The sequence below is a fragment of the Pteropus medius genome, unplaced genomic scaffold (genome assembly GCF_902729225.1).
Source record: "Pteropus medius unplaced genomic scaffold, Ma_sr-lr_union100, whole genome shotgun sequence".
NCBI lineage: Eukaryota > Metazoa > Chordata > Mammalia > Chiroptera > Pteropodidae > Pteropus > Pteropus medius.
In genome coordinates this window covers 1,527,795-1,549,510 of record NW_024343105.1, presented here as the reverse complement: position 1 = coordinate 1,549,510, position 21,716 = coordinate 1,527,795, and the positions used below count along the sequence as shown (strand labels likewise).

Genomic DNA, 21,716 nt, shown 5'->3' with positions numbered 1-21,716 from the left:
TTTGTCTGGAAAAAAAAATTTGTTGATCACTTTAGTTAAATATAATATAAACAGTTCATTGTACCATGTAGAATAATTTAAAAGAAATACAAATATGTATATAGCAAAGTAGATATGATTTTCTGTTTATTAATATTTATATGGTAATTTAGCATGGTATATATATTTTTTATTTAATACATTGATAAATTAGTTCTATTTTAAACCCATAGATAGAAACTTTATATTTACCGTGTGTATATATGCACATGCCTAAATACATACATATAAAAATATATTGTTACTGCTATCTGTACATGAATAATGTAAAGTAAAAGTAAAAATAGACTTTGGGTAAACTGTTTTTGCCCACGGATTCCTTTTTTTTATCAAATTATTTCCAATTTTTACTTAGTACATATCTTGTCTTCTCTAAAAACTATTCATGATTTTGCCTTTCTCAAAATCATTCCCAAATTTATTATTTTTTTAATTTTTATTTTTTTCAATTACAGTTAACATACAATATTTTATTAGTTTCAGGTGTACAACAGAGTGATTAAACATTTATGTAATTTCTGAAGTGATCACCCTGATAAGTCCAGTACCCATCTGACACCATATATAGTTCTTGCAATACTACTAACTATATTCCCCATGCTGTACTCTGCATCCCCATGACTATTTTGTAACTACCAATTTGTACCTCTTAATCCCCGCCTCCTTCACCCATCCCCCAGCCCTAATCTGACAATCATCAAAATGCTCTCTATGAGCTTGTTTCTGTCGTTTGTTGATCCTGTTCTCTAGATTCCACATATGACATTTGTCTTTCTCTGTCTGACTTAACTCCATTCAGCACAATACCTTCTAGGTCCATCCATGTTGTTCCAAATGGCAAGATTTTATTCTTTCTTGTGGCTGAGTAATATTCTATTGTACATAAATACCACCTCTTCATTCATCCATTGGTGGACACCCAGCTTGACCCCAAATCTTGGCTACTGTAAATAATGCTGCAATGAACATATGGTTTCGCATGTCCCTTCAAAGTAGTGTTTGGATTTCTTCAGATAAATACCCATAAGTGAAATAAGTGGGTCCTTTGTGTCTTGTTATAGCTTTTGTTTTAAAGTCTATTTTGTCTGGTATAAGTATTACTACTCTAGATTTTTTATTTTCATTTTCATGAAACATCTTTTTCATGTCTTTACTTTCAGTCCGTGTGTGTCTTCAATCTGAAGTGAGTCTCTTGTAGGCAGCATATGTAAGAGTCTTGTTTCTTCATCCATTCAGCCACTCTGTCTTTTGATTGGAGCATTTAATCCATTTACGTTTAAAGTAATTGTTAGATATGTAGTTATTGCCATTTTAGTCATATTTTTTTTTTTTTTTTTTTTCTTCTGCTTTTTAAAAAAGTCCCTCTAACATTTCCTGTAATACTGGCTTGGTGATGATGAACTCCTTTAGCTCTTTCTTGTCTGGGAAGCTCTTTATGTGTCTTTCGATTCTAAATGATAGTCTTGCTAGGTACAGTAACCTTGGTTGTAGGTCCTTGCCTTTCATCACTTTGAATACTTTGTGCCAGTCCCTTCAGGCCTGCAAATTTTCTGTTGAGAAATCAACTGACAGTCTTGTGGGAGCTCCCTTATAGGTAACTAACTGGTTTCTTTTGCTGCTTTTAAAATTCTCGCTTTCTCTTTAACTTTTGACATTTTAATAATGATGTGTCTTGGTGTAGGACTCTTTGGATTCATCTTGTTTGGAACTCTGCACTTCCTGGGCTTGTATGTCTATTTCCTTCACCAGGTTAGGGAAATTTTCCATTCCTTGCTTACTCTCTTCCCCTAGTGCACCTATGATACGAATGTTGGTATGCTCGATGTTGTCCCAGAGGCCCCTTAAAGTATTCTCATGGCAGCGGGGGAGGGGGTCTTTTTTCTTGTTGCTGTTCTGATTGGGTGTTTTCTACTACCTTATCTTCTAAAACGCTTATTCGATCCTCTGCTTGATCTAATCTGTTAATTCATTCTAAAGTTGTTATTTTTCATTTCTGTCTAGTTCTTTATGTTTTCTATGCTTTTCTCTGCTTTTATGTTTTCTGTCTTTTAAAGTTCTCAGTGAGTTCATCTACTCTTCCTTAAGTTCGTTGTGTATCCTTATAACCAATATTTTGAACTCTGCATCTGGTAGATTGCTCATCTCCATTTTGTTTAGTTCTTTCTTTGGAGCTTTGTTTTATTCTTTCATTTGGGACATGTTTCTTTATCTTCCCATTTTGGCTTCTTTTGTTTGTTTCTGTGTATTAGGCAGGGCTGCTATATCTCCTGGTTTTACTAGAGTGGCCTTATGTAATAGGTGTTCTGTGGGTCCCAGTGGCATAGTCTTCCCCGGTCACCTGAGCCAGGTGCTCCAGGTATGTCTGTTGTGTAGGTTGTGTGTATCCTCCTGTTGTAGGTGAGCTTGGTTGCTGTTTGCTCATCGATGGGAAGGATTGAACCTCGGGCTGATTGGTTGTGATGACTGATGATTACAGTAGAGGAGCTGTTGTGCTGGGGCTGGCTCTATGGAGCAGGATTCTCTTCAGCCGGGCTCTGCCCAGCCTATCCTTTGGGTATTTCATCCTCAGATGTGACCGCGGGTGGTGCTCTGGCTCAGACCGAAACCGGCCACTGGATGTGCAGGCCGGGGCCTCCTGGGAGGGGCCCTGCAGCAGGCTAAATTCAGGTGCAGCCCATGCCCTGCCTAGGGCCACATAGTATAGGCCACCAGGCAATCCACAGATGGCTGCCACCCAAGCTTGGCAATGAAGTGCCTTGAGAGGCCAAGCCACAATCCAAGTGCCAGGCTTGGGGCTGCTCGGCAAGAGATATGGGACACTCCAAGATCAAATGCTGCTTGTTTGGGTTTTGTGAGCCTTAGAAAGGTTTTAGGAAAGTCTGTGGCATGAGCCAAGATAGGCAGTTTGTATGGAAAAGACACTGGGAGTGGCTTGCCTGGGCCTGCACAGGGGCGGTGTCTTATGGCTTCACCAGGGTGGGGCAGACCGTGTCAGCTACATTGAGGGAGATTTGATATGGCGGCTGCCTGCGTCTGCACGTCGAGCCGGAGAGCTCAACAAAGGAACGATGGCCTCTGCCAGTACTGTGTCCAGGAGAAGGCCACCTCTCCAGCCCTTGCCTGGAAGCCATACCATTCAGCTCCTTCCTTTGTGTCCCTAGCATCTTTCGACCCACTGCCCCAGCGCTGGAGCTCAGAGTGAGTGAGTCTATCAGCAGTGAGTCTGTGCAGGCCCTTAAGAGGAAATTCTGTGCCTCCTGTAGCTCTCCATCTCTCTCAGCTATAATCTCTGCTGGTTTTCTCTTCCCTGCACTGGTACCCTGGACTGGGGAGCCCAGGGTGGGGACGGGACCCCTTGCTCCTCCAGGGGAACCTCCACAGCTGAGATATTTCCTGATTCTCAACCTCCACATGCAGGTGTGGGACCAGCCCATTTCACATCTCTGCCCTTCCTACCAGTCTTAATGTGGCCTCTTCTGTGTGTCCCTCTGTAGGACTTCTGTTCAGCTAGACTTCAGGCAACTCCTAATAATAGTTGTTTTGTAGTTTATTTGTGATTTTGATAAGGGTGTGAGAGGAAGCAGCACAGCATTTGCCTCCTCTGCCATCTTGACCCTCCTTCATTCCAAAATTTAAAATAGTAAAATTATTAAGATGTATTTTATACCTAAGCTACCTGTGCATTTTCTAAAGTGGCCATCAGATAACACAAAGATTTTGTGTTCACCACATAAAAGTAACAACAATAAGAATTATTAGATTTGACTAAAAATTCTCCAAACTTAAATTCAAAATTCTTATGAGAGTTTTTGTCTAGCAAGCTAAATATTAAACCTGACAAAAAGAGAATTGATCCAACTACCTTAATTATATGTAAGTAGTCTATTAAATATTTTCAATAAATATATGTTTTTCAAGTTAAAGGAAACAGTCATGTTTAGATACAAAGACTGGGGCAGTATTTTCCAAAAGACTCTTTCCATTTTTCTAGATTCACAAGTCCTCCCCTCACTTTCCCCTTCTTTTTATTATGTATTTGAACAGGCACTAAGGAACCAATTGCATTAAATGGAAACCATTAGAACCTTACTGCTTATTCAGTCTTTCATTATATCCAGTAGTGAAGACATATGTATCCACCTTGTTAAGAACTATAGCAGCAACAGCAAAAGTGAAAACTTTAGTTAATGTAGTTCTAGGATCTCCTCTAAGTACTTCTTCATGCTATGCTGTATAGACTTTGATTGACAATAAACCCTCAGCATTTTTGAGCTAGTCACCTAACCTATGAAGTGTTGTTACTTTTCCTTCACACATTACTGTTCCATATTGCAACGCTCGACCCAACCACCTCCTTCCCTCACCCACAAAAGGAACAGCCCATAATTGCTTGCCTGAGGACGCTATCATATCCTGCAGAGACCTAAAGACTCTCTTAGATGACCGATTTAATTGTGTATGTTGATATTTTATACTTAGAATGTTGAACTAAAAACTGCCAATCAGGCTTTGTTGTCAGACTCAAATTTGCCCTTGAAGTATAAGCTTTCTTCAAATTGTATCCATTCACACATCTAACAACTAACAAAAGTAAATATATTGATAAGATAGGTATATGATGTGACTTTGAAATGCTTTAGAAACAAATGTCCTGACCATTACAGGAGCCCCTATAAAACTGACAACACATTAAAGAGTACTGACATGCTTTGCTATTAAGTAAGGACATGGCCATAATCAAAGTGGGATTTAGCAAAAATGTGAGAGTGGAGTCAAGATTTGAGAGGAAAAAAGAGGGTTCCTTAAATGCATATTACTAAGTGAAGGAAGTCAATCTGACATATTGTATGATTCTAAGTATGACATTCTGGAAAAGGCAAAACTATCAAGACAGTAAAATAATCAGTGACTGACGGGATGAAGAAAGGAAAGGAACAGGCCAAACAGGATTTTTAAGGCAGTGAAACTACTCCGTGTGATACTATAATGATGTATACATGTCCTTATACATTTGTCAAAACACAGAATATACGACCCCAAGAGTGAATCTAATGTAAACTGTAGACTTTGGATGATGATGTGTCAGTGCAGGTTCATCGATTACAACAAACACATAGCTGTGGCGAGGAATGTCGACATTAAGGGAGGTTGTGTGTGTGTGTGGGTACAACACATCCATGTCTAACCTTCAAAGAGGAGCCATCTGAGCACTGGCCATCCTGGCCCACCCATAGAGCTTTGCCTAGAAACCATGTCTTTTATAAAATTTAGCTCAGGTGAGAAGGTCATTGACCAAGTAAGTCTCTGTGTCCGCAGGAGTGACAATGGCTTCAATTCCTGACTTAAAGGCCGAGAGGCCACCTGAAATGAAACACAGAGGTCCAGGTTGCAGTTTTAACTTTCAGCAGAAATAAGATATGAGCAATCCCAAGATGTCAGCCTTCCAGGCAAATCCTCCAAAGTGGGCAATCCCAGATCCTCCCTTCCCCTCCCTCCTGAAAGGACCAACTTCTCCAACCATCACCGGGAAAATTCCAGATTGCTTTCCTTCTCTCTCTCTTTTTAAAAGTCTTTTGTTTTTCTTGCTGCAAAGGTCAGATTTGCTTCTTCCATAGTCCAGGACTGCAAAACTAGATCCCCAGAAAATGTTCAGTCCAAGAATGCTTGTAACATTCTCTCAGTCATTCAGTAATCCACTTATTCACTTGTTCGATAAATGTTTTTAAGTGCCTACTATGTACCAGGATGGATACCACATTGAGTGCAGGGTGCACGGTGGTACCCAAGACAGAATCATTTCTTTGCAGGGATATGTGTGCAACATGCGTGTGCATATATGTATTATACCCTAGAATCTTAATCTTGTTTATTCTAAATTAAGGTCACAAGGTGTGCAAGGAGAGAAGTATACACATACCTAGGCCTATAGGAGGTAGACTTAATAAGAACTGGCGTGGTCGAATGTTAAAGAGAGAAGGAGCCAGAGAGCCTAAGGAAGCAATCTGGTGTTCTGGCTGGGAGGACTGGCTATTTACGGTGCCTTTCACAGACACAGAAAATGTAAAAGAAAGAGAAGATTTTTTAGCAGGAGGCTAGTGCCTTAATTTTGTCTTGGAGATGATGAGATGGAGGGCGTCTGTCATCAGCTAGGCGGAGCTCTCCACTTGGACATATCATGGTACATAAAGTCTTGATGTCATTGAGAATGCTCAAAGGGTAAAAATTTGTTCAGACAATTCGGAAACTGACTAACAGCTTCTTACATCAGGAAAAAGCCAATCAGAGGAAGGCAAACATATTCCACTACTGCATTAACTCTTGGGGTAACACCCAGTGGCTCACTAACCAACGAGAGGTACAGAGAGAACCCCAACATCTTGCAGAAGGAGTTGGGGAGGAAGACTGCTCGGAGTGACTCAGAGGTTCAGAGAGCACTTTCAACAGCTCCTCCTAGGCCCATGCTGACCCAGTGGGATCACTCCCACAGAGGCCCAGCACATATGGCCTACCTTTGAGGTGTTGAGCCACACTCCACATGGAGAATTTTTTCTGGATTGCCTTAACTCTGTCTGTTACAATCCCAACAGCCTGCAGAAGGTGCTCTTTGCTGTCTCAGGTTCCAACAGGGTGATGAATATTTTTAGCTAGCTAGAAAATTCAGATAATCATGTCAGCATCTGAATGAAGCAACAGTTTTCTGCTGTTCCTGATTTCTCCTTTTCATGTTCAAGTCTTTAGTCTCGGCCTTGGCTTCCTTCTTATCCCCACAGAAGCAAGTTCACAGCCCTTTCTTTCACATAAAGAGACTCAGAGAAACAAAGGAAGATTTAGGAGAAGTGTTGGTGGCATAGTTTTAATTAAGCACTCTAACAGTCACGCATACTTGCATAAACAAAAGAAAAAGTTGTTTCAAAACAATGAATTAGAACTCAAAGTCTAGATATTTGCAATCGAAAATAAAAAATTTGTTTCTAACTGGAAAGGCTAAAAAGTCTGGATTTCTACAAACAATGTAAAATAGAACCTAGAAGTAAATAGCCAGATAATTTGAATCCCCTTCCTCCAATTTGCCTAAAGAACAAGTTGGTTCAAGTCGGGTTTAATATTAGTGTCTTGATTCACATGGATGAAATTGACTACTTCGTCAACCTCAAAAGGACGCCTGTAATAATGGTGTTCTTTATTGGATTTTCTCAATTTAAGTATGTTGCATATTATTTATTGCAAACTGTAGCGATGAAACTCATAAAATACTTTTTAAAAGATATCCAATAATTGATAACATTTCAATAAGATACTGAAAATGTATTATGGTAATCCCAAAACAAATTGTGCTAACATGCCGGATGTTTTGAAGCCTGGAAGTACTGCAGATGGCTTCCAGTTTGGGCTGAGCTTCTGCAAGGAAGGATGAAGTGAAGCTGACAGAAAGTTCCTAGCTAAGTACCTGTATCAGGCCAAATTTAAGGCTCTGGTGGTCTCAGCCATCTTGCACGACAGCTCCGCCATGGCTTTCTCTGGAGATGAGAGTTGCAATAAGGACTGGGTCCACTCAGTGCCTCAGCCCAACTTCTTTGATCAGAGCCTGGTAAGGTTTCAATGCCCTCAAGTCTATCTCAGTAAATATTTCAGAACCTTGGATCCTTAAGTCAATAGAAAAGAAACTATTGACTCCAAAAGAGAACACTTTTTCAAAGTTTAATAAGTTAGCCACAGCCCATGACCATGGCCCACAGCTTATGACGATCACTCTAGAACATTTCTTGATCTCTGCATAAACCTAGAAAGATCCACAATCCCAGATGGGTACCCCTTCCGCTCTCTTTCTTGTTCTTCATTTTCCTGCCACTACCTAGCTCCAGGCCCTGGGAAAGCCTCTCCTTCTTGCTGAGCCTGTTTTCCGGTCTATAAACTGGGGAAGTAGGATGAGGTGACTTTATTGTTATTTCCAGCTCCGACACTGTAATACTGCACTAACAAGAGGATGACTTTAGAACAGGGTTACAGAAGTGAGGACATACAAAGAACAAAAGGCTTGCTTAAAACCTTGTCCATGCTCTGACATGAAATTAACATAACAATAAACAAAAGCAAAGCCAGAATTTAATATTTTATTTGAGTAATCATTTCAATATATAGAAATAAACACATCTGGGGAAAGTTTGGCAAAAATAGGGGAAAAATGAAAAGAAGGAGTTTGTTAGGTTTATCAAGGTTCTGTTTTCTCCTCATTTTTAATGTTGACATTTTTGTTATAATAATGATTATACCTTTTCAAAATGAGGCTACTTCCTAAGAAAGAACCTGAAAATGATGAAAGGGGGAAATCTAAATGTTTGCTTTGCTTTTCACTTACCGTAGTTAATCAACCTGGTTATATCACAGGTGGCACTAGAGGTCTCCATATTCATGATGTCATCATAGCAGCCATGGTACATGCAGGGATACAGGTGGGGGTTCATTGAGCAAGGGAAAGAGGACAAGGGTAGTGCCTAAGGATAGAATGATAATTCTCATGAAGTTTGTGGGAAAATACTGTTTGAGTTGCTGTAATGAACATTATTTAACCAAAGGCGAAGCCATAAACATAACCATCCCCAGATCCCTCCCCAAGACCCCCAGAATGGCTTCCAAGACAAAACAGAAGATTCCCTTTTTCCACTCAACTCAAACCTTAAAAAAAAAAATTTAATATAGCACTTAATTCTAAACATTGTGCAAAATATTATGAAAGTCAGGTCTTGTAGGTCCCAAAAACATTTCCTGTGATCTAGATCATAATTAAAATTGCCACTGCAGTTCTAAGCAGAAACTTTGAGAAAAATTTTGAGATACTTCTGACGCAAATACTTCTGGGGATGTAAACATCTGGATTAACAACTGACTTGGTTTAGGAAAGAAAGAGAGAAGGATGCCATGACAACTTAAGAAAGAAGGATACCATTAACTTAAAATATTCATTTTCTATCATGTTGCTATGAAGTAATTTCTAAATTTGAGAACAAGAAACAGGTAATTATCTTTAAAAAGATAAACAGGAAATACTGGCAGCTCTCATTCCCAGATTGGTTGTTTGCCAGAAATGCTGAGCCTCCTTCTTGTTCCTCATTCTATCACCACATAATCCCCACACCAATATGTCACATGATCTTGAAGAGTGAACTTGACCACTTGCTCCAACTCTTCCTCCAACAAAGAGATCCAAGAGTGAGTAGCTGCTCTGGGGGACCAGTACAAAGCCAGGGAGTAACCACGTGGCTGCTGGTTGCTCAAACTTTCTGAGGAAATGAGAAAAAAGAATTTGGCTAGAAAAGAAAATTTCGTCAAGGATAGAGTATCTTTCTTCACGCTTATGTCCAAAGGAAGAGATGAAATACACATCTCTGCCCAGGAACAGGAAATGAAAGGTACTGTCTTCAAATAGGCAAAGCACATATCTGAGAGGAGAAGAGGAGTGTGACATGGATCTTTCCACAAGAGTGAGAAGTTTCCACAAGAGTGAGACTACGCACGGTCCTTCCACACATCTATCCAGTGAAGAGAGGTGTGAAGAAGACTGAGCAGGAGACAAAGGCCCTGAGTCAAACAACTTCCTGGGCTCCCCAATGTTGAATGAACACACCCTCCCGAAGCTGGCCCCTGCACTACTTCATTGTGTTCACTTCTGTCCTCTTGCCTCTCTGTAACAGATTGCCCTTCAAGGCGCCTTTTCTACCACCACCGCCAATGCTGTAGTTGGGGCCACTCTTTAACAAGGGGTTCTGCGTGCATCCAGCTGCTCCAACATAGCTCTCAGGAACAGATGGGCCATCGCCAGTGACAGTCTTCAGTTATTGGCTCAAATAAACTCTTATAAAATTTTCTATAGGTTTGGACTTTTTTTGTCGACACTTTCAAACCACATACACTTGTTACTTTAAAATAAAAAGAAGGACCATAGACAGTAAGACAGAGATGCTGGTATAGCAAAATCGATGGTTCTCCATCCTAACTCAAGCTCTGAGGCTCTATAGAGGGAAACAAAAGTGGGGAGACTGTGAGATGCCCCTGGGCAGGGTGGGGCCTGTGTTTTACTGGTAGGAATGTCAGTGTGGCCTGCGCAGGAGGCAGCCAGGCAAATTGCAGGGGTGTGATACTATGATTTATGATAAATATACATTTGGTCTTTCTATTTCTAGCACAGAGCTAAACCCTTGGAATTCCTAAGCGATAAAGAATTCTGTTATGTTAATGATGTGACTTTTGGAAGCATCCAAGGCTGTTTGTCAGGTGAACCAACCATGTGATTGGAAGGTTGGAAATTTCTCCCACCCCCTGACCTCCAGGGAGATGAGAGGGCTGGAGGCTGAATCAATCACAGTGGCCAATGATTTAATCAATCATGTTTATGAAAGAAGACCTTAACAACCCAAGAGAACATTGTTCAGAGAGCTTCCTTCCTGGTTGTGAACACGAGGATATTTGAGGAGAGTGGCATGGCGTGCCTGGAGTGGGCATGGAAACTCTGAAACTCATTCCCACGCCTTGCCCTTTGCATTTCTTCCACTGGCTGTTCCTGACTTACATCCTTTTACAGGAAACTGGAAATCTGGTAAGTATGATGTTTCTCTGAGTTCTGTGAGCCGCTGTCGCGAACCAACCAAATCGTAGGAGGGGGTTATGGCAACCTCCAATACGTAGCCAGTCGGTCAGAAGCACAGGTGACAGCCTGGTCTCGTGACTAGTGTCTGAAGTGAGAGGCAGTTTTACAGGACTGAGCCTTTATCCAATGGAATCTAATGCTCTCAGAAAATGGTTTCAGGATTGAGTTGAACTGTAAGACACTCAGCTGCTGTTCAGAGAATCTCTTGTTAGTGTGGGGGAACCTCTCCACCACTGCAACATTGGAACTGGTACCAGAACCTACTTAAGGGACTAAAATAGCAGACAACTATTGGAGTTTTGATGTCGCCTCACCACCATTCTCATTACTTTAGGATAAACACGGCCTGGTCTAGGGATCCTATCACGCCCTGTGCTTTGGAGGAAAAGGTGGGAACTAGTAACCGCCCCCCCACAACCACTGCCTCCCAGAACGAATGATCGTCTGGTGCCCCAACTCTTCCTGGGATGCCCCCACCCCTGCCTGGGCTCAGCACCCATGGGGATTGATACTGAGAGATCTGTGCTCTCACAGCTGCCTACAAGACAGCATCCCAGTGGCAAATGGAGTCAGGCTAAAATTACTAGATGTTTGAGGAGCAGAAGCACTTCAAAAGGAAAACAAATAGATTCCATCAAAAGCAAAAATATTAGCAGAGTCTGAATAATTTAAAATTAGCTTAATTTTAAATTTAATGAAAAGCGAAGAGATACAATGGATAGAAACAGAAGTATTATCCAGGTGTTAATCTATGTAGCAGGTGACCCATAAAGAGAGAGAAAATAAAAATGAAGAAAAGGACTTATTTGAAGGAATAGTAAATATTAATTTTTTAGAATTAAAAAAAATGATTAGCCTCAAATAGAAAGGGCTCAGAGACTGAAAAGAGGGAAATAGGACAAATTCCTACATAGATGCCATAGATGCAATATAGTGTAATTTAAGAATATTAATATTAAACTTAATATAAAGAATATTGACAGAAAATAACTTAGTACATATGATTTTAGATCCAGTCAAATATGAGGGTATGATTTTTAAAAAAATCCTTATGCAGATATGGCCTCAGAATATATGCTTCAAAAACTCACACTGGAAAATTTTGGATGAAGTACTTAAAAAAAGAAAAGCAATATATCCAGCAGAGACTACAAAAAATAAATGAAGGAAAAATAAAATATACTTTAGTAAATACTCTAGTAAAGTTGGTTGTTGCCTTAAAAAGGGTGGGGGTGGGGGGGACTAAGGCTAAATGGTGGCTGCCCTTCCAGCCTTGTTCTGGCATCAGAGAGTTTGAGAAACATGGCAGGAGTGAGAGACGTCCCCAGATCTCTCCTTGAAACAACAATAAGCTGAACATCTAAAACTCGACACAAAAAAACAATCAAACTGTACACAAGCACGTCTGAGCGTGGGACCTGCGCATAAAAGCTACCACAGGTCAGAACCCCAGGTGTCAGGCAGTGGACTGGGGGAAATAAAGAAGCTGCCTCTCGCAGCCACCAGAGCTATCTGGAGGAGGAGAAGGAGGGGAGAAGATGAGGCGAGTTCCCTGAATAACCCTGCTTGGGAGTGCTGTGAGCTCCACGCGGCCGGAGGCAGGGCCCAGTCATCGGGGCAGAAAGCAGAGAAGCAGGACGGCAGAGAAAAAACAGTTGACATTTACCAGCTGCGGTTGTAAAACAGAGGCTGAGCAGCAGCCTCCATTCTCGAACCCAGAGGGTCCCTTCCCCCATAATCTCCGAGACTGAACACCATGGAGTCCCAGGGGAGTCTGAGCAAACACTACCAAAACTGTCGCTAACACTGGCAGGGACTTAGACTAAGAGTAGTGAACGCAATTAAGATTCTACATGTAAATGTAAATGGACCGAACTCACCAATAAAAAGGCACAGAGTTGCAGAATGTATCAATAACCAAAACCCAACCATATGCTGCCTCCAGGAGACACATCTCAGTTCCAAAGACAAATATACACTCAAAGTGAAACGGCGGAAAATAATATATCAAGCAAATGGCATTCAGAGAAAAGCAAGAGTAGCAGTACTAATATTGGATGAAATAGACTTCGAAATAAAAAAGGTAAAGAAAGATACTGAGGGACACTTCATAATGATAAAGGGAATCAAGCATCAAGAAGATGTAACACATTTTAATATCTATGCTTTCAATCAGGGTGCCCCGAAGTATGTAAAGCAATTACTAACAGAACTAAAGAAAGAAACAGACCAAAATGCTATCGTAGTAAGAGACACAAATACCCCACTGTCATCCAAAAAGAAAATCAATAAGGAAATAACATCCTTAAATTAGACCAACTGGACATAATTGATATTTGCAGAGCCTTTCATCCCAAAACAGCTACTTATACATTCTTCTCTGTGCACATAGAACATTCTTAAAGATTAACCACATACTGGGACACAGAGAGAGCCTCAACAAATATAAGAGGGTTGAAATCATACCAACCATATTCTCTGATCATAATGCTTTGAAACTAGAGATCAGCTGTAAAAATAAAGCAGAAACAACCACAAATACATGGACATTAAACAGCATACTACTGAAGAATAACTGGATAAGAGAAGAAATAAAAAGAGAGGTCAAGACATACATAGAAACAAATGATAATGACAGTACAACATATCAAAACTTTTGGGACATGGCAAAAGTGGTCATAAGAGGAAAGTTCATATCATTACAGGCCTACCTCCAAAAACAAGAATGAGCCCAAATAAACAACTTAACACTTCATATTTAAAAACTAGAAAAGGAAGAACAAATGAAGACTAAATTCAGGAGAAGGAAAGAAATCATCAAATTAGAGCAGAAATAAATGAAATTGAAAACAGAAAAACAATAGAAAAAATAAATGCAACAAAGAGCTGGTTCTTTGAAAAGGTTCATAAAATTGACAAACCCCTGGCTAGACTCACTCAAGAAAAAAGAGAAAGGACACAAATAAACAAAATCAGGGATGAAAGAGGGGAAATTACGACAGACACTGCAGAAATACAAAGGATCATACAAGAATATTATGAAAAAGTATATAACATCAAATTTTATAACCTAGAAGAAATGGACCAGTACTTAGAAAAATATAACCTCCTAGACTGAATCAAGAAGAACTGGAAAGTCTAAATAGATCGATCAGCAGTATGGAAATTGAAACAATCATCAAAAACTTACCAAAACGTAAAAGTCCAGGACCAGATGGCTTCACCAGTGAATTCTGCCAAACATTCAAAGAAGATTTGATACCTATTCTCCTCAAACTCTTTCAAAAAGTCGAAGAGGAGGCAATTATCCTCAACTCATTTTATGAGGCCACTATCATCCTGATACCAAAACCTGGTAAAGATAACACACACAAAAAGAAAACTACAGACCAATATCTCTCATGAACACAGATGCAAAAATCCTAAATAGGATACTAGTGAACTGAATACAGCCACATATTAAAAAGATTATACACCATGATCAAGTGTGCTTCATCCCAAAAGCACAGGGATGGTTCAACATACGCAAATCGATTAATGTGATATACCACATAAACAAATTTAAAAATAAAAATCATATTATCATATCAATAGATGCAGAAAAAGCCTTCAACTAAATACAGCACCATTTATGATCAAAACACTTAACAAAATCAGTATAGAAGGAAAATACCTTAACATAATAAAGGCCGTATATGATAAGCCTGCAGCCAACATTATACTTAATGGTGAAAAACTAAAAACCTTCCCTCTAAGATCAGGAACAAGACGAGGCTGTTCACTATCACCACTGTTAGTCAATATAACATTGGAGATCCTAGCAAGTGTGATCAGGCAAGAGAAAGATGTAAAAGGCATCCAAATAGGAAACAAAGAATTTATACTCCCATTATTTGCAGATGATATGATTCCCTACATAGAAAACTCTAAAGACTCTACAGGAACACTATTAGAAACAATAAGCAAATAGAGTAAAGTTTCTGGATACAAAATCAATGTTCAAAAATCCATAGCGTTCCTATACTCTAACAGAAAAAGAAGTGGAAAAAAATTCCTTTTGCAATTGCAACTAAAAGAATAAAATACCTGGGAATAAATCTAATGAAACACATGATGGACCTATATTATGAAAACTATAAGACCCTGTTAAAAGAAATCGAAGAAGATGCAAAGAAATGGAAAGATATTTCATGTTTTTGGATTGGAAAAATCAACTTAGTTAAAATGACCATATTACCTAAAGCATTATACAAATTTAATGCAATACCCATCAAAATCTCATCGGCATTTTTTAAAGAACTAGAACAAAAAATCATCAGATTTGTATGGAAGCACAAAAGACCCTAAATTGCCAAAGCCATCCTGAGAAGAAAGAATGAGGCTGGAGGCATCACTCTGCCTAACTTCAAATAATGCTACAAAACGACAGTAATCAAAATGGCATGGTATTGGCAGCAAAACAGACAAACAGACCAGTGGAACAGAATCAAGAGTCCAGAGTAAACCCATATTTACACAGGCAAATAATTTTCAACAAAAAAGCCAAAAACATACAGTGGAGAAAGGAAAGCGTCTTCAATCAATGGTGCTGGGAAAACTGGAAAGCCACCTGCAAAAGAATGAAACTAGACTGTTGTCTATCACCACACACCAAAATTAACTCAAAATGGATTGAGGACCTGAATATAAGACCTGAAACAATACAATGCATAGAAGAAAACAAAGGAACTAAACTCAAAGACCTTGGCCTTAAAGAGGATTTTATGAATTTGACCTCAAAGGCAAGGGAAGTAAAAGCTAAAATAAATGAGACTACATCAAACTAAAACGCTTCTACTCAGCAAAAGAAACCATCAACAAGGTAAAGAGACAACCATATGAATGGGAAAATATATTTGCAAGCAACACGTCTGATAAGGGCCTAATATCCAAAATATACAAAGAACTCATACGACTCAATAACAACAACAACAACAACAAAACAATCCAACCAAAGAATGGGCAGAGGACCTGAACAGACACTTCTTCCTAGGGGACCTACAAATGGCCAACAAATATATGAAAAGATGATCAACATCGCTAGTTATTAGGGAAATGCACATCAAAACCACAATGAGATACCATCTTACACCTGTTAGAATAGCTATAATCAACAGGACAAATAATAACAAATGCTGGAGAGGATACAGAGAAATAGGAACCCTCATACACTGCTGGTGGGACTGCAAAGGAAAACAATATGGAGTTTCCTCAAAAATCTAAGAAGTGATCTACCATGTGATCCACCAATCCCTCTACTGGGTATTTATTCCAAAGACTTGAAAACTCATATCTGAAAAGATATTCGTACACCGATGTTCATAGCAGCATTATTCACAGTTGCCAGGACATGGAAGCAACCGAAGTGTCCTACGATAGATGATTGGCTAAAGAAGCTGTGGTACATATATACAATGGAACATTACTCAACCATAAGAAGAGATGAAATACTGCCATTTGCAACAACATGGTTAGTCCTCGAAATAATCATGCTAAATGAAATAAGCCAGACAGAAAAAGTGGAAAATTACATGATATCACTTATATTGGGATATAAACCTAAAAGCAGCAAATGAGCAGGACAAACAAACAGAGACTCATGGACATGGACAATGGACCAGAGGGTAGGGAGGAGTGCGGAGGGGAAAGATAGGTAGGGGAAAATTTTTTAAATCATTTCTTCAATTTAAATAATCAATTATTTATTTATTTATTTAAAAGATCAAGAAAATGCTATACACTACTGATAAATGCAGTAACATGGGTGAATTTTTAAACCATTTTTCTGGGTGAAAGAAGCCTTACCAAAAAGAATGTATGCTATTTATTCTATTTAAATGAAATTCTAGAACAAGAAAATTAATCTGTGGTATGAAGAATCCAAATAGTAGTTTTTTTGGCAGGAGATTGACTGGGAAAGAGCATGAGAAAACTTTCAAAGTGATGGCAAGTTCTTTCCCCTGACTGACATTTAGGCCGTTCAAGAGTATGCACTTGCTAGAACTCATTAAATGGTGCATTTCAAATTTGTACATCTTTTTGTGTGTAAATCTTACCTAAAAAGAATAACAACCAAAAGAACCATGAACAAATATTGGAATCCTGTTAGTCATATCTAGGTTGAAGTCTTTGTGAGGAAGTATAGTGATGTCTGAAAATATGAAACGCACCCAAGGGAATAGATGGATTAATGGTGGATAGAAGACGGATGGTCGAATAGATCTGTGATAAAGCAAGTGGTATATAGTAAAATGGGAAAGTGGAACCTAGGTGGTGGGGATGTTTACTGTAAAAGCTTTCAACTTTCCTGTGTGTTTGCAAATTTCTGTAATGTAGGGGAAGATGTCAATGACCCAAACTTCTATTAGGAAATTAATTAAGTAATGGTACATCCATGTAATGGAATGAAATACAGTGCAACACTAGAAAATAATTTTCTATTCGAGGCTGTGTGAGGAGGGATAGAGTGGGGACGCTTCTGCTTTTTATTTACACAATTCTATTTTCTTTCTATGTGTTTTGATTACTTTGATTAAAATTACAATAAAAACAAAGGGAGGGTTACAGAAAAATTTCAGATTTATAGATAATTGATTTTTTGTTTAGGAAGCAACTATATTTCCCCAAGATGTATCTAATTAGGTAATCTACTTGATTCTGAAAACTGATTACCCATCAAATATATAATCAAGTTTTGTTTGGAGGTAGGGCACATTGGCCATTATTTTGATAGTGGTGGTATTGGTTATCTATTAAGCCACAAACTCAGTGGTTTAAAACAAATACATTTACTATCTTATAGTTTCTGTGGGTCAGGAATCTAGGCACAGCTCCGCCTGGATCCTCTCTCTACTCCAGTATCTCTCTTAAGAGTGCAGCCAAGGTTTCAACTGGGACCAGGGTCTCATCTGAAGGTGGAAAGACTTGATTCCAAACTCACTTACTTGGTTAGCAGTAGAGTTCAGTTCTTTAGGGTGGTTAGACTGAGGGCCTCAGTTCCTAACTGACCATTGGCTGGAAGCTTCTCTCAGTTCTTTGCCATGTGGCCTTTCCTAACATGGCAACTTGTTTCATCAAGGCCAGCAAGGAAGAGAGTTGGTTAGCAAAGTGAAAGTTACAGTCTTATGTAATGTAATCACACAAGTGACATCCCATCATCTCTTCTGTTAGTTAGAAGTGAGTCACATTCCTTCCCACACTCACTGGGAGGAAATGATGCAAGAGCATGCACACCAGGAGTGGGGCAGCTTAGCCTCTGTCTGCCAGTGATCCACAGTTGGACCTACCAGTTATGTTCCAGGTGCAGATAAACAGTAGAAGCTAGGAATGCTGGCTGAAGATTCATTTCAGAGAGAAAACCCTAGACTCTCAATAGAATGTTTAACCTTTTTTGAAATTTTACACTAATAGAAAAGTTCCTTGACTGAAGGTAAAAATTTTTTTTCTAAGATCAGTTCTTTCTGTAGGTAATCAGATGGTGTACTTTTAAGAGCTGTCACATAACCAATGACCAATATGTTCGTGCTATCTCCTAAGTCTCTTTCACACATCTTCCTTTCTATTTCCTGTACCACTGCGTCGGGTAAGCCCTGCAAATAATATCCCCCTCACCCATCTTCATGCCTGCAGGCTTGTGTGTCTGTCATCTGTCTTCCCCAAACAGCTGCAGGAGTGGCTTTTTCAACCTGCAAATCTGATTCTATCCTGGACTCTAAACCCTTCAATGACTCCCTTTTACCTGCAGGCCAAGTTCTCTGGTCCTTGGCATGTCCTAAAGGGCTGGTTTATAATCTGGTTCCTGTCCAACTGTCCACTCCCATCTGCCAAAATTCTCTATGGTGTGTGTGTGTTTGTTCGTTTGTTTGTCTTTTGCAATTCAGGCTCCAGCAACATGCATTTACCGACATTTCTCCAGGAAGCACATACCTTTTCAAGCTACCACCCCTTAGCTTCTATTTTCCCTAAGCTTAATATTCTTATCCCTGTTATTTCCTGGCAAACTCTTGTTCACTCTTCGAATTTTACCTAAAATGTCATTATGTGGTGGTCAGAAGCCAAGCTTTCAGGTAAAGATAGTGGATTGAACACATGCATATAATTTTTCTCCCTACAAAACTCCACTATGGGACATAACCATTTTGTGTGCTATAATTCACAATCTCTATGAAGAAATCTCTGGTGTCTTGATGAAATGCTTGCACATTAAAAAGAAAAAAAAATCTTTGACTTGATTAAGACTCCCCCTGGGTCACCAGCTGACTGTCAGCGAGGGTTTAGTGGTCAGTAACCAAATAGTCTTCCTTTTTCATATTAAGGAATTAAAAATCTCCACAAAACATAAAAAAGATAGAAAGCAGTTTTCTTATTGAATAAGTGTAAGCCAGGGTACCATGGGCTTGGCCAATCACCTGCAAAGAGATTATAAAGACCAAAAGAAAGTCTACCCCAATTATACAGCCAAGAAGTTACAATTCTTTCTCACTGCTCTGCCTGTTCTCGAGGTGAAATTAACTGTCTTCTGTTGAATATTTTTTCATAGTTTATCTTAAATTCACCTTTATCAGAGGAATAATAAAAATTTTCTTATTTCTATGACAAGGAGAGGCCTAAAGGCTAAACTCCCACAGTGACAGGGACACGGAACACTGGACACTTTCTTCTTAGAGGTTTACATTTCAAAGGAATGGTTCCCAATCTTTGAAAAATCAATATTTCTGGGTTGTAAAGCTGATAAAAGGCTCACTCATAAAGGGGTTTAAAACATGTATATTAAACTAATTAATACTATAGTATTAAAAATGCTATATACACTATATATATGTAATAGTATCTATATATCCCTTCGTATATGTGTTCTTCACTGGATGGCACCATCACGCCCAGTGCAAATTGCAAAATGTTTAGCATCCTTTGCCCCAACACAAAATACCAGTAATGTCCAACCCCACCTTACACCCCCTTCTCAAGCATTGTGGCAATAACAAAAGCAAGAGAGTGAGGAGAAGGGAGAGAGAGAAGAAAACTGCCCTTGAACATTTTCAGATACCTTCAGGAAAGATAATGCCATGCTCGGTGACCACCTCATGTGGACTTGTCTGGGACTTTCCACTTTAACTTTCTCAGTTTTAGCATTGAAAGTTTCGTGTCCCAGAAAGCACACTAGTTTCAGGCCATCTGGGGTAGCTAGACACCCTAATCCCCTAACACACACGCATGCAAACGCACAAACACGCACACACACATGAATAATCATCAACTTATGTGCATGTGGCACTCAGGGAAAATTTTAAATTAAACATAAAAAAATTGGCTTTGAAATGGAAGAAAGCTGGATTTGGACTCTGATTCGGTCCCTTACTGGCTCTGTGACTAAGCAAGTGTCTTACCAGCTCTGGTTGACAGCTCTTTCGTCTGTTCAATGGGATAAAAACTGTTCATGTGGGCCACTGCGAGGACTCAGCTCAGTGTGACAGCCCTTCCCTCCCTCATGAACTCCAGACCTCAGGTCATCACCAGAGCCCCTATTCCAATTTTAATTACCTCTTCTTTAGAGGAATCAGCCTGCTGTGTCCCAAGTGTCCTGGATCTGGATCCCAACTGGAAAAGGCACGATTGTGAACAAGGGCTGTGCCTTTGTGGTTCCCAATATTGCGGCGGGCGGGCAGGAGGTATTCAAGGAGGGCTGGTGAATAATTGCTTAACTATTACCCTTACATTTTACCTCTGACTCAGCTGGGCCTGCGGGAACACCCACTGCGACATCACTGGCTCCTGGCCTTCCTTGGCTGGACGTTTTCTCAGCATGAGAGTGACCAGCAGCTCAGACACAAGTGAGTCCCACTTACTGGGCACACATGTGAACAGTGGGAGCTGCCCTAGGCTTCCCCAGGCATGTGATGTCAGGACGCCTTTTCACATATGTGTTGCTGCTGTGGGCTCCCAAGTCTGAAGAGTGTTCATGAGGCCTTCTCGGTCACTTTCTCCTTGGTGGGAACTGTTCAACTGCATCAGCCTTGAGAGCGGGTCTTGGGAGGCAGAGGATGGTGAGACCAAGAAATGGTCCTGGAGAGGGTCTAGGGCACCACTGGTTGTGAGCTGTCCCATGGGCCCCTGATGGCGAAGGCGACTTCGCACTGTCTCCTGATATAGGCCCTGCAACTGTACTATAGGCTCGTGCACACATGTAGTTGGCTGCTCTCTCCAACTAAATTTTACGAGGGCGGAGACTCTGATATATGCTTCACATTGTACTGAGCACATAGTTGTCGCTTCAAAAAAAATTCTGCTTTCAATGACAATTGTTCTAGAATGACACTCTGTAGTGATATTGTACAGTTGATAGAGTGGGACAATAATTACTTTTATAGAATAAAACCCCTAGAATTAAATAATTTACCAGTACAGGACATGGTCAGTGTCCTTGAGGGCAGCTTCAACTGATGAATTGCTGTCTTGTGGCCTGGCTCTGTCAGTGACTTAAATGCCCCAAGGAAGAGAATAGTTTAGCTGAGTTGAGGGAACTTGGGCGAAGACAGTTCTGTGGTCCATAAAGGGGAAGGAGGTGAACCTAGATGACAGAGATTACGATAATGCTACAAAGCTAACAAGTGCCTTTCCTAAAACTAGCCCACCCAGCAGATGGGGCTTACCCTTTTTTCATCAAATGCTTTCATTTAAATTTGAAACTTTTATTTTCATCCAAGAAATCAATGATAGAGTTGCCAGGTAGAATACCATATGCCCAGTTAAATTTGAATTCCAGATAAACACTGAGTAATTTTTTAGTATAAACGTGTTCCAAATATTGCATGTGACTTATACTAAAAACTTACTTGTTATTTAACTGTAAGTCAAATGTAACTGAGTTTCCTATGTTTTTACTGGCTAAATCTGGCAGTGATGGTCAGTGAAGTATAGGGTTCATTTCAATGAAAACCACCTGACAGCCTACCTGCATGGAAAGACCTTGAAAGAGACACAGCCCTTAATTTACACA

At 39.8% G+C, this 21,716-nt stretch overlaps 1 protein-coding gene across 1 annotated transcript; it reads right to left on the bottom strand.

Annotated features, from left to right (window-relative positions):
- Nucleotides 1-3,881: 3,881 nt before the first annotated feature.
- Nucleotides 3,882-20,370, bottom strand: LYG2 (lysozyme g2). The gene is given in 5 exon segments (XM_039867168.1): nucleotides 3,882-5,400; nucleotides 6,549-6,687; nucleotides 7,487-7,682; nucleotides 8,392-8,531; nucleotides 20,261-20,370. Coding segments are annotated over 4 exon segments (564 nt in total). The 5' UTR covers nucleotides 8,502-8,531; nucleotides 20,261-20,370; the 3' UTR covers nucleotides 3,882-5,281.
- Nucleotides 20,371-21,716: the final 1,346 nt, after the last annotated feature.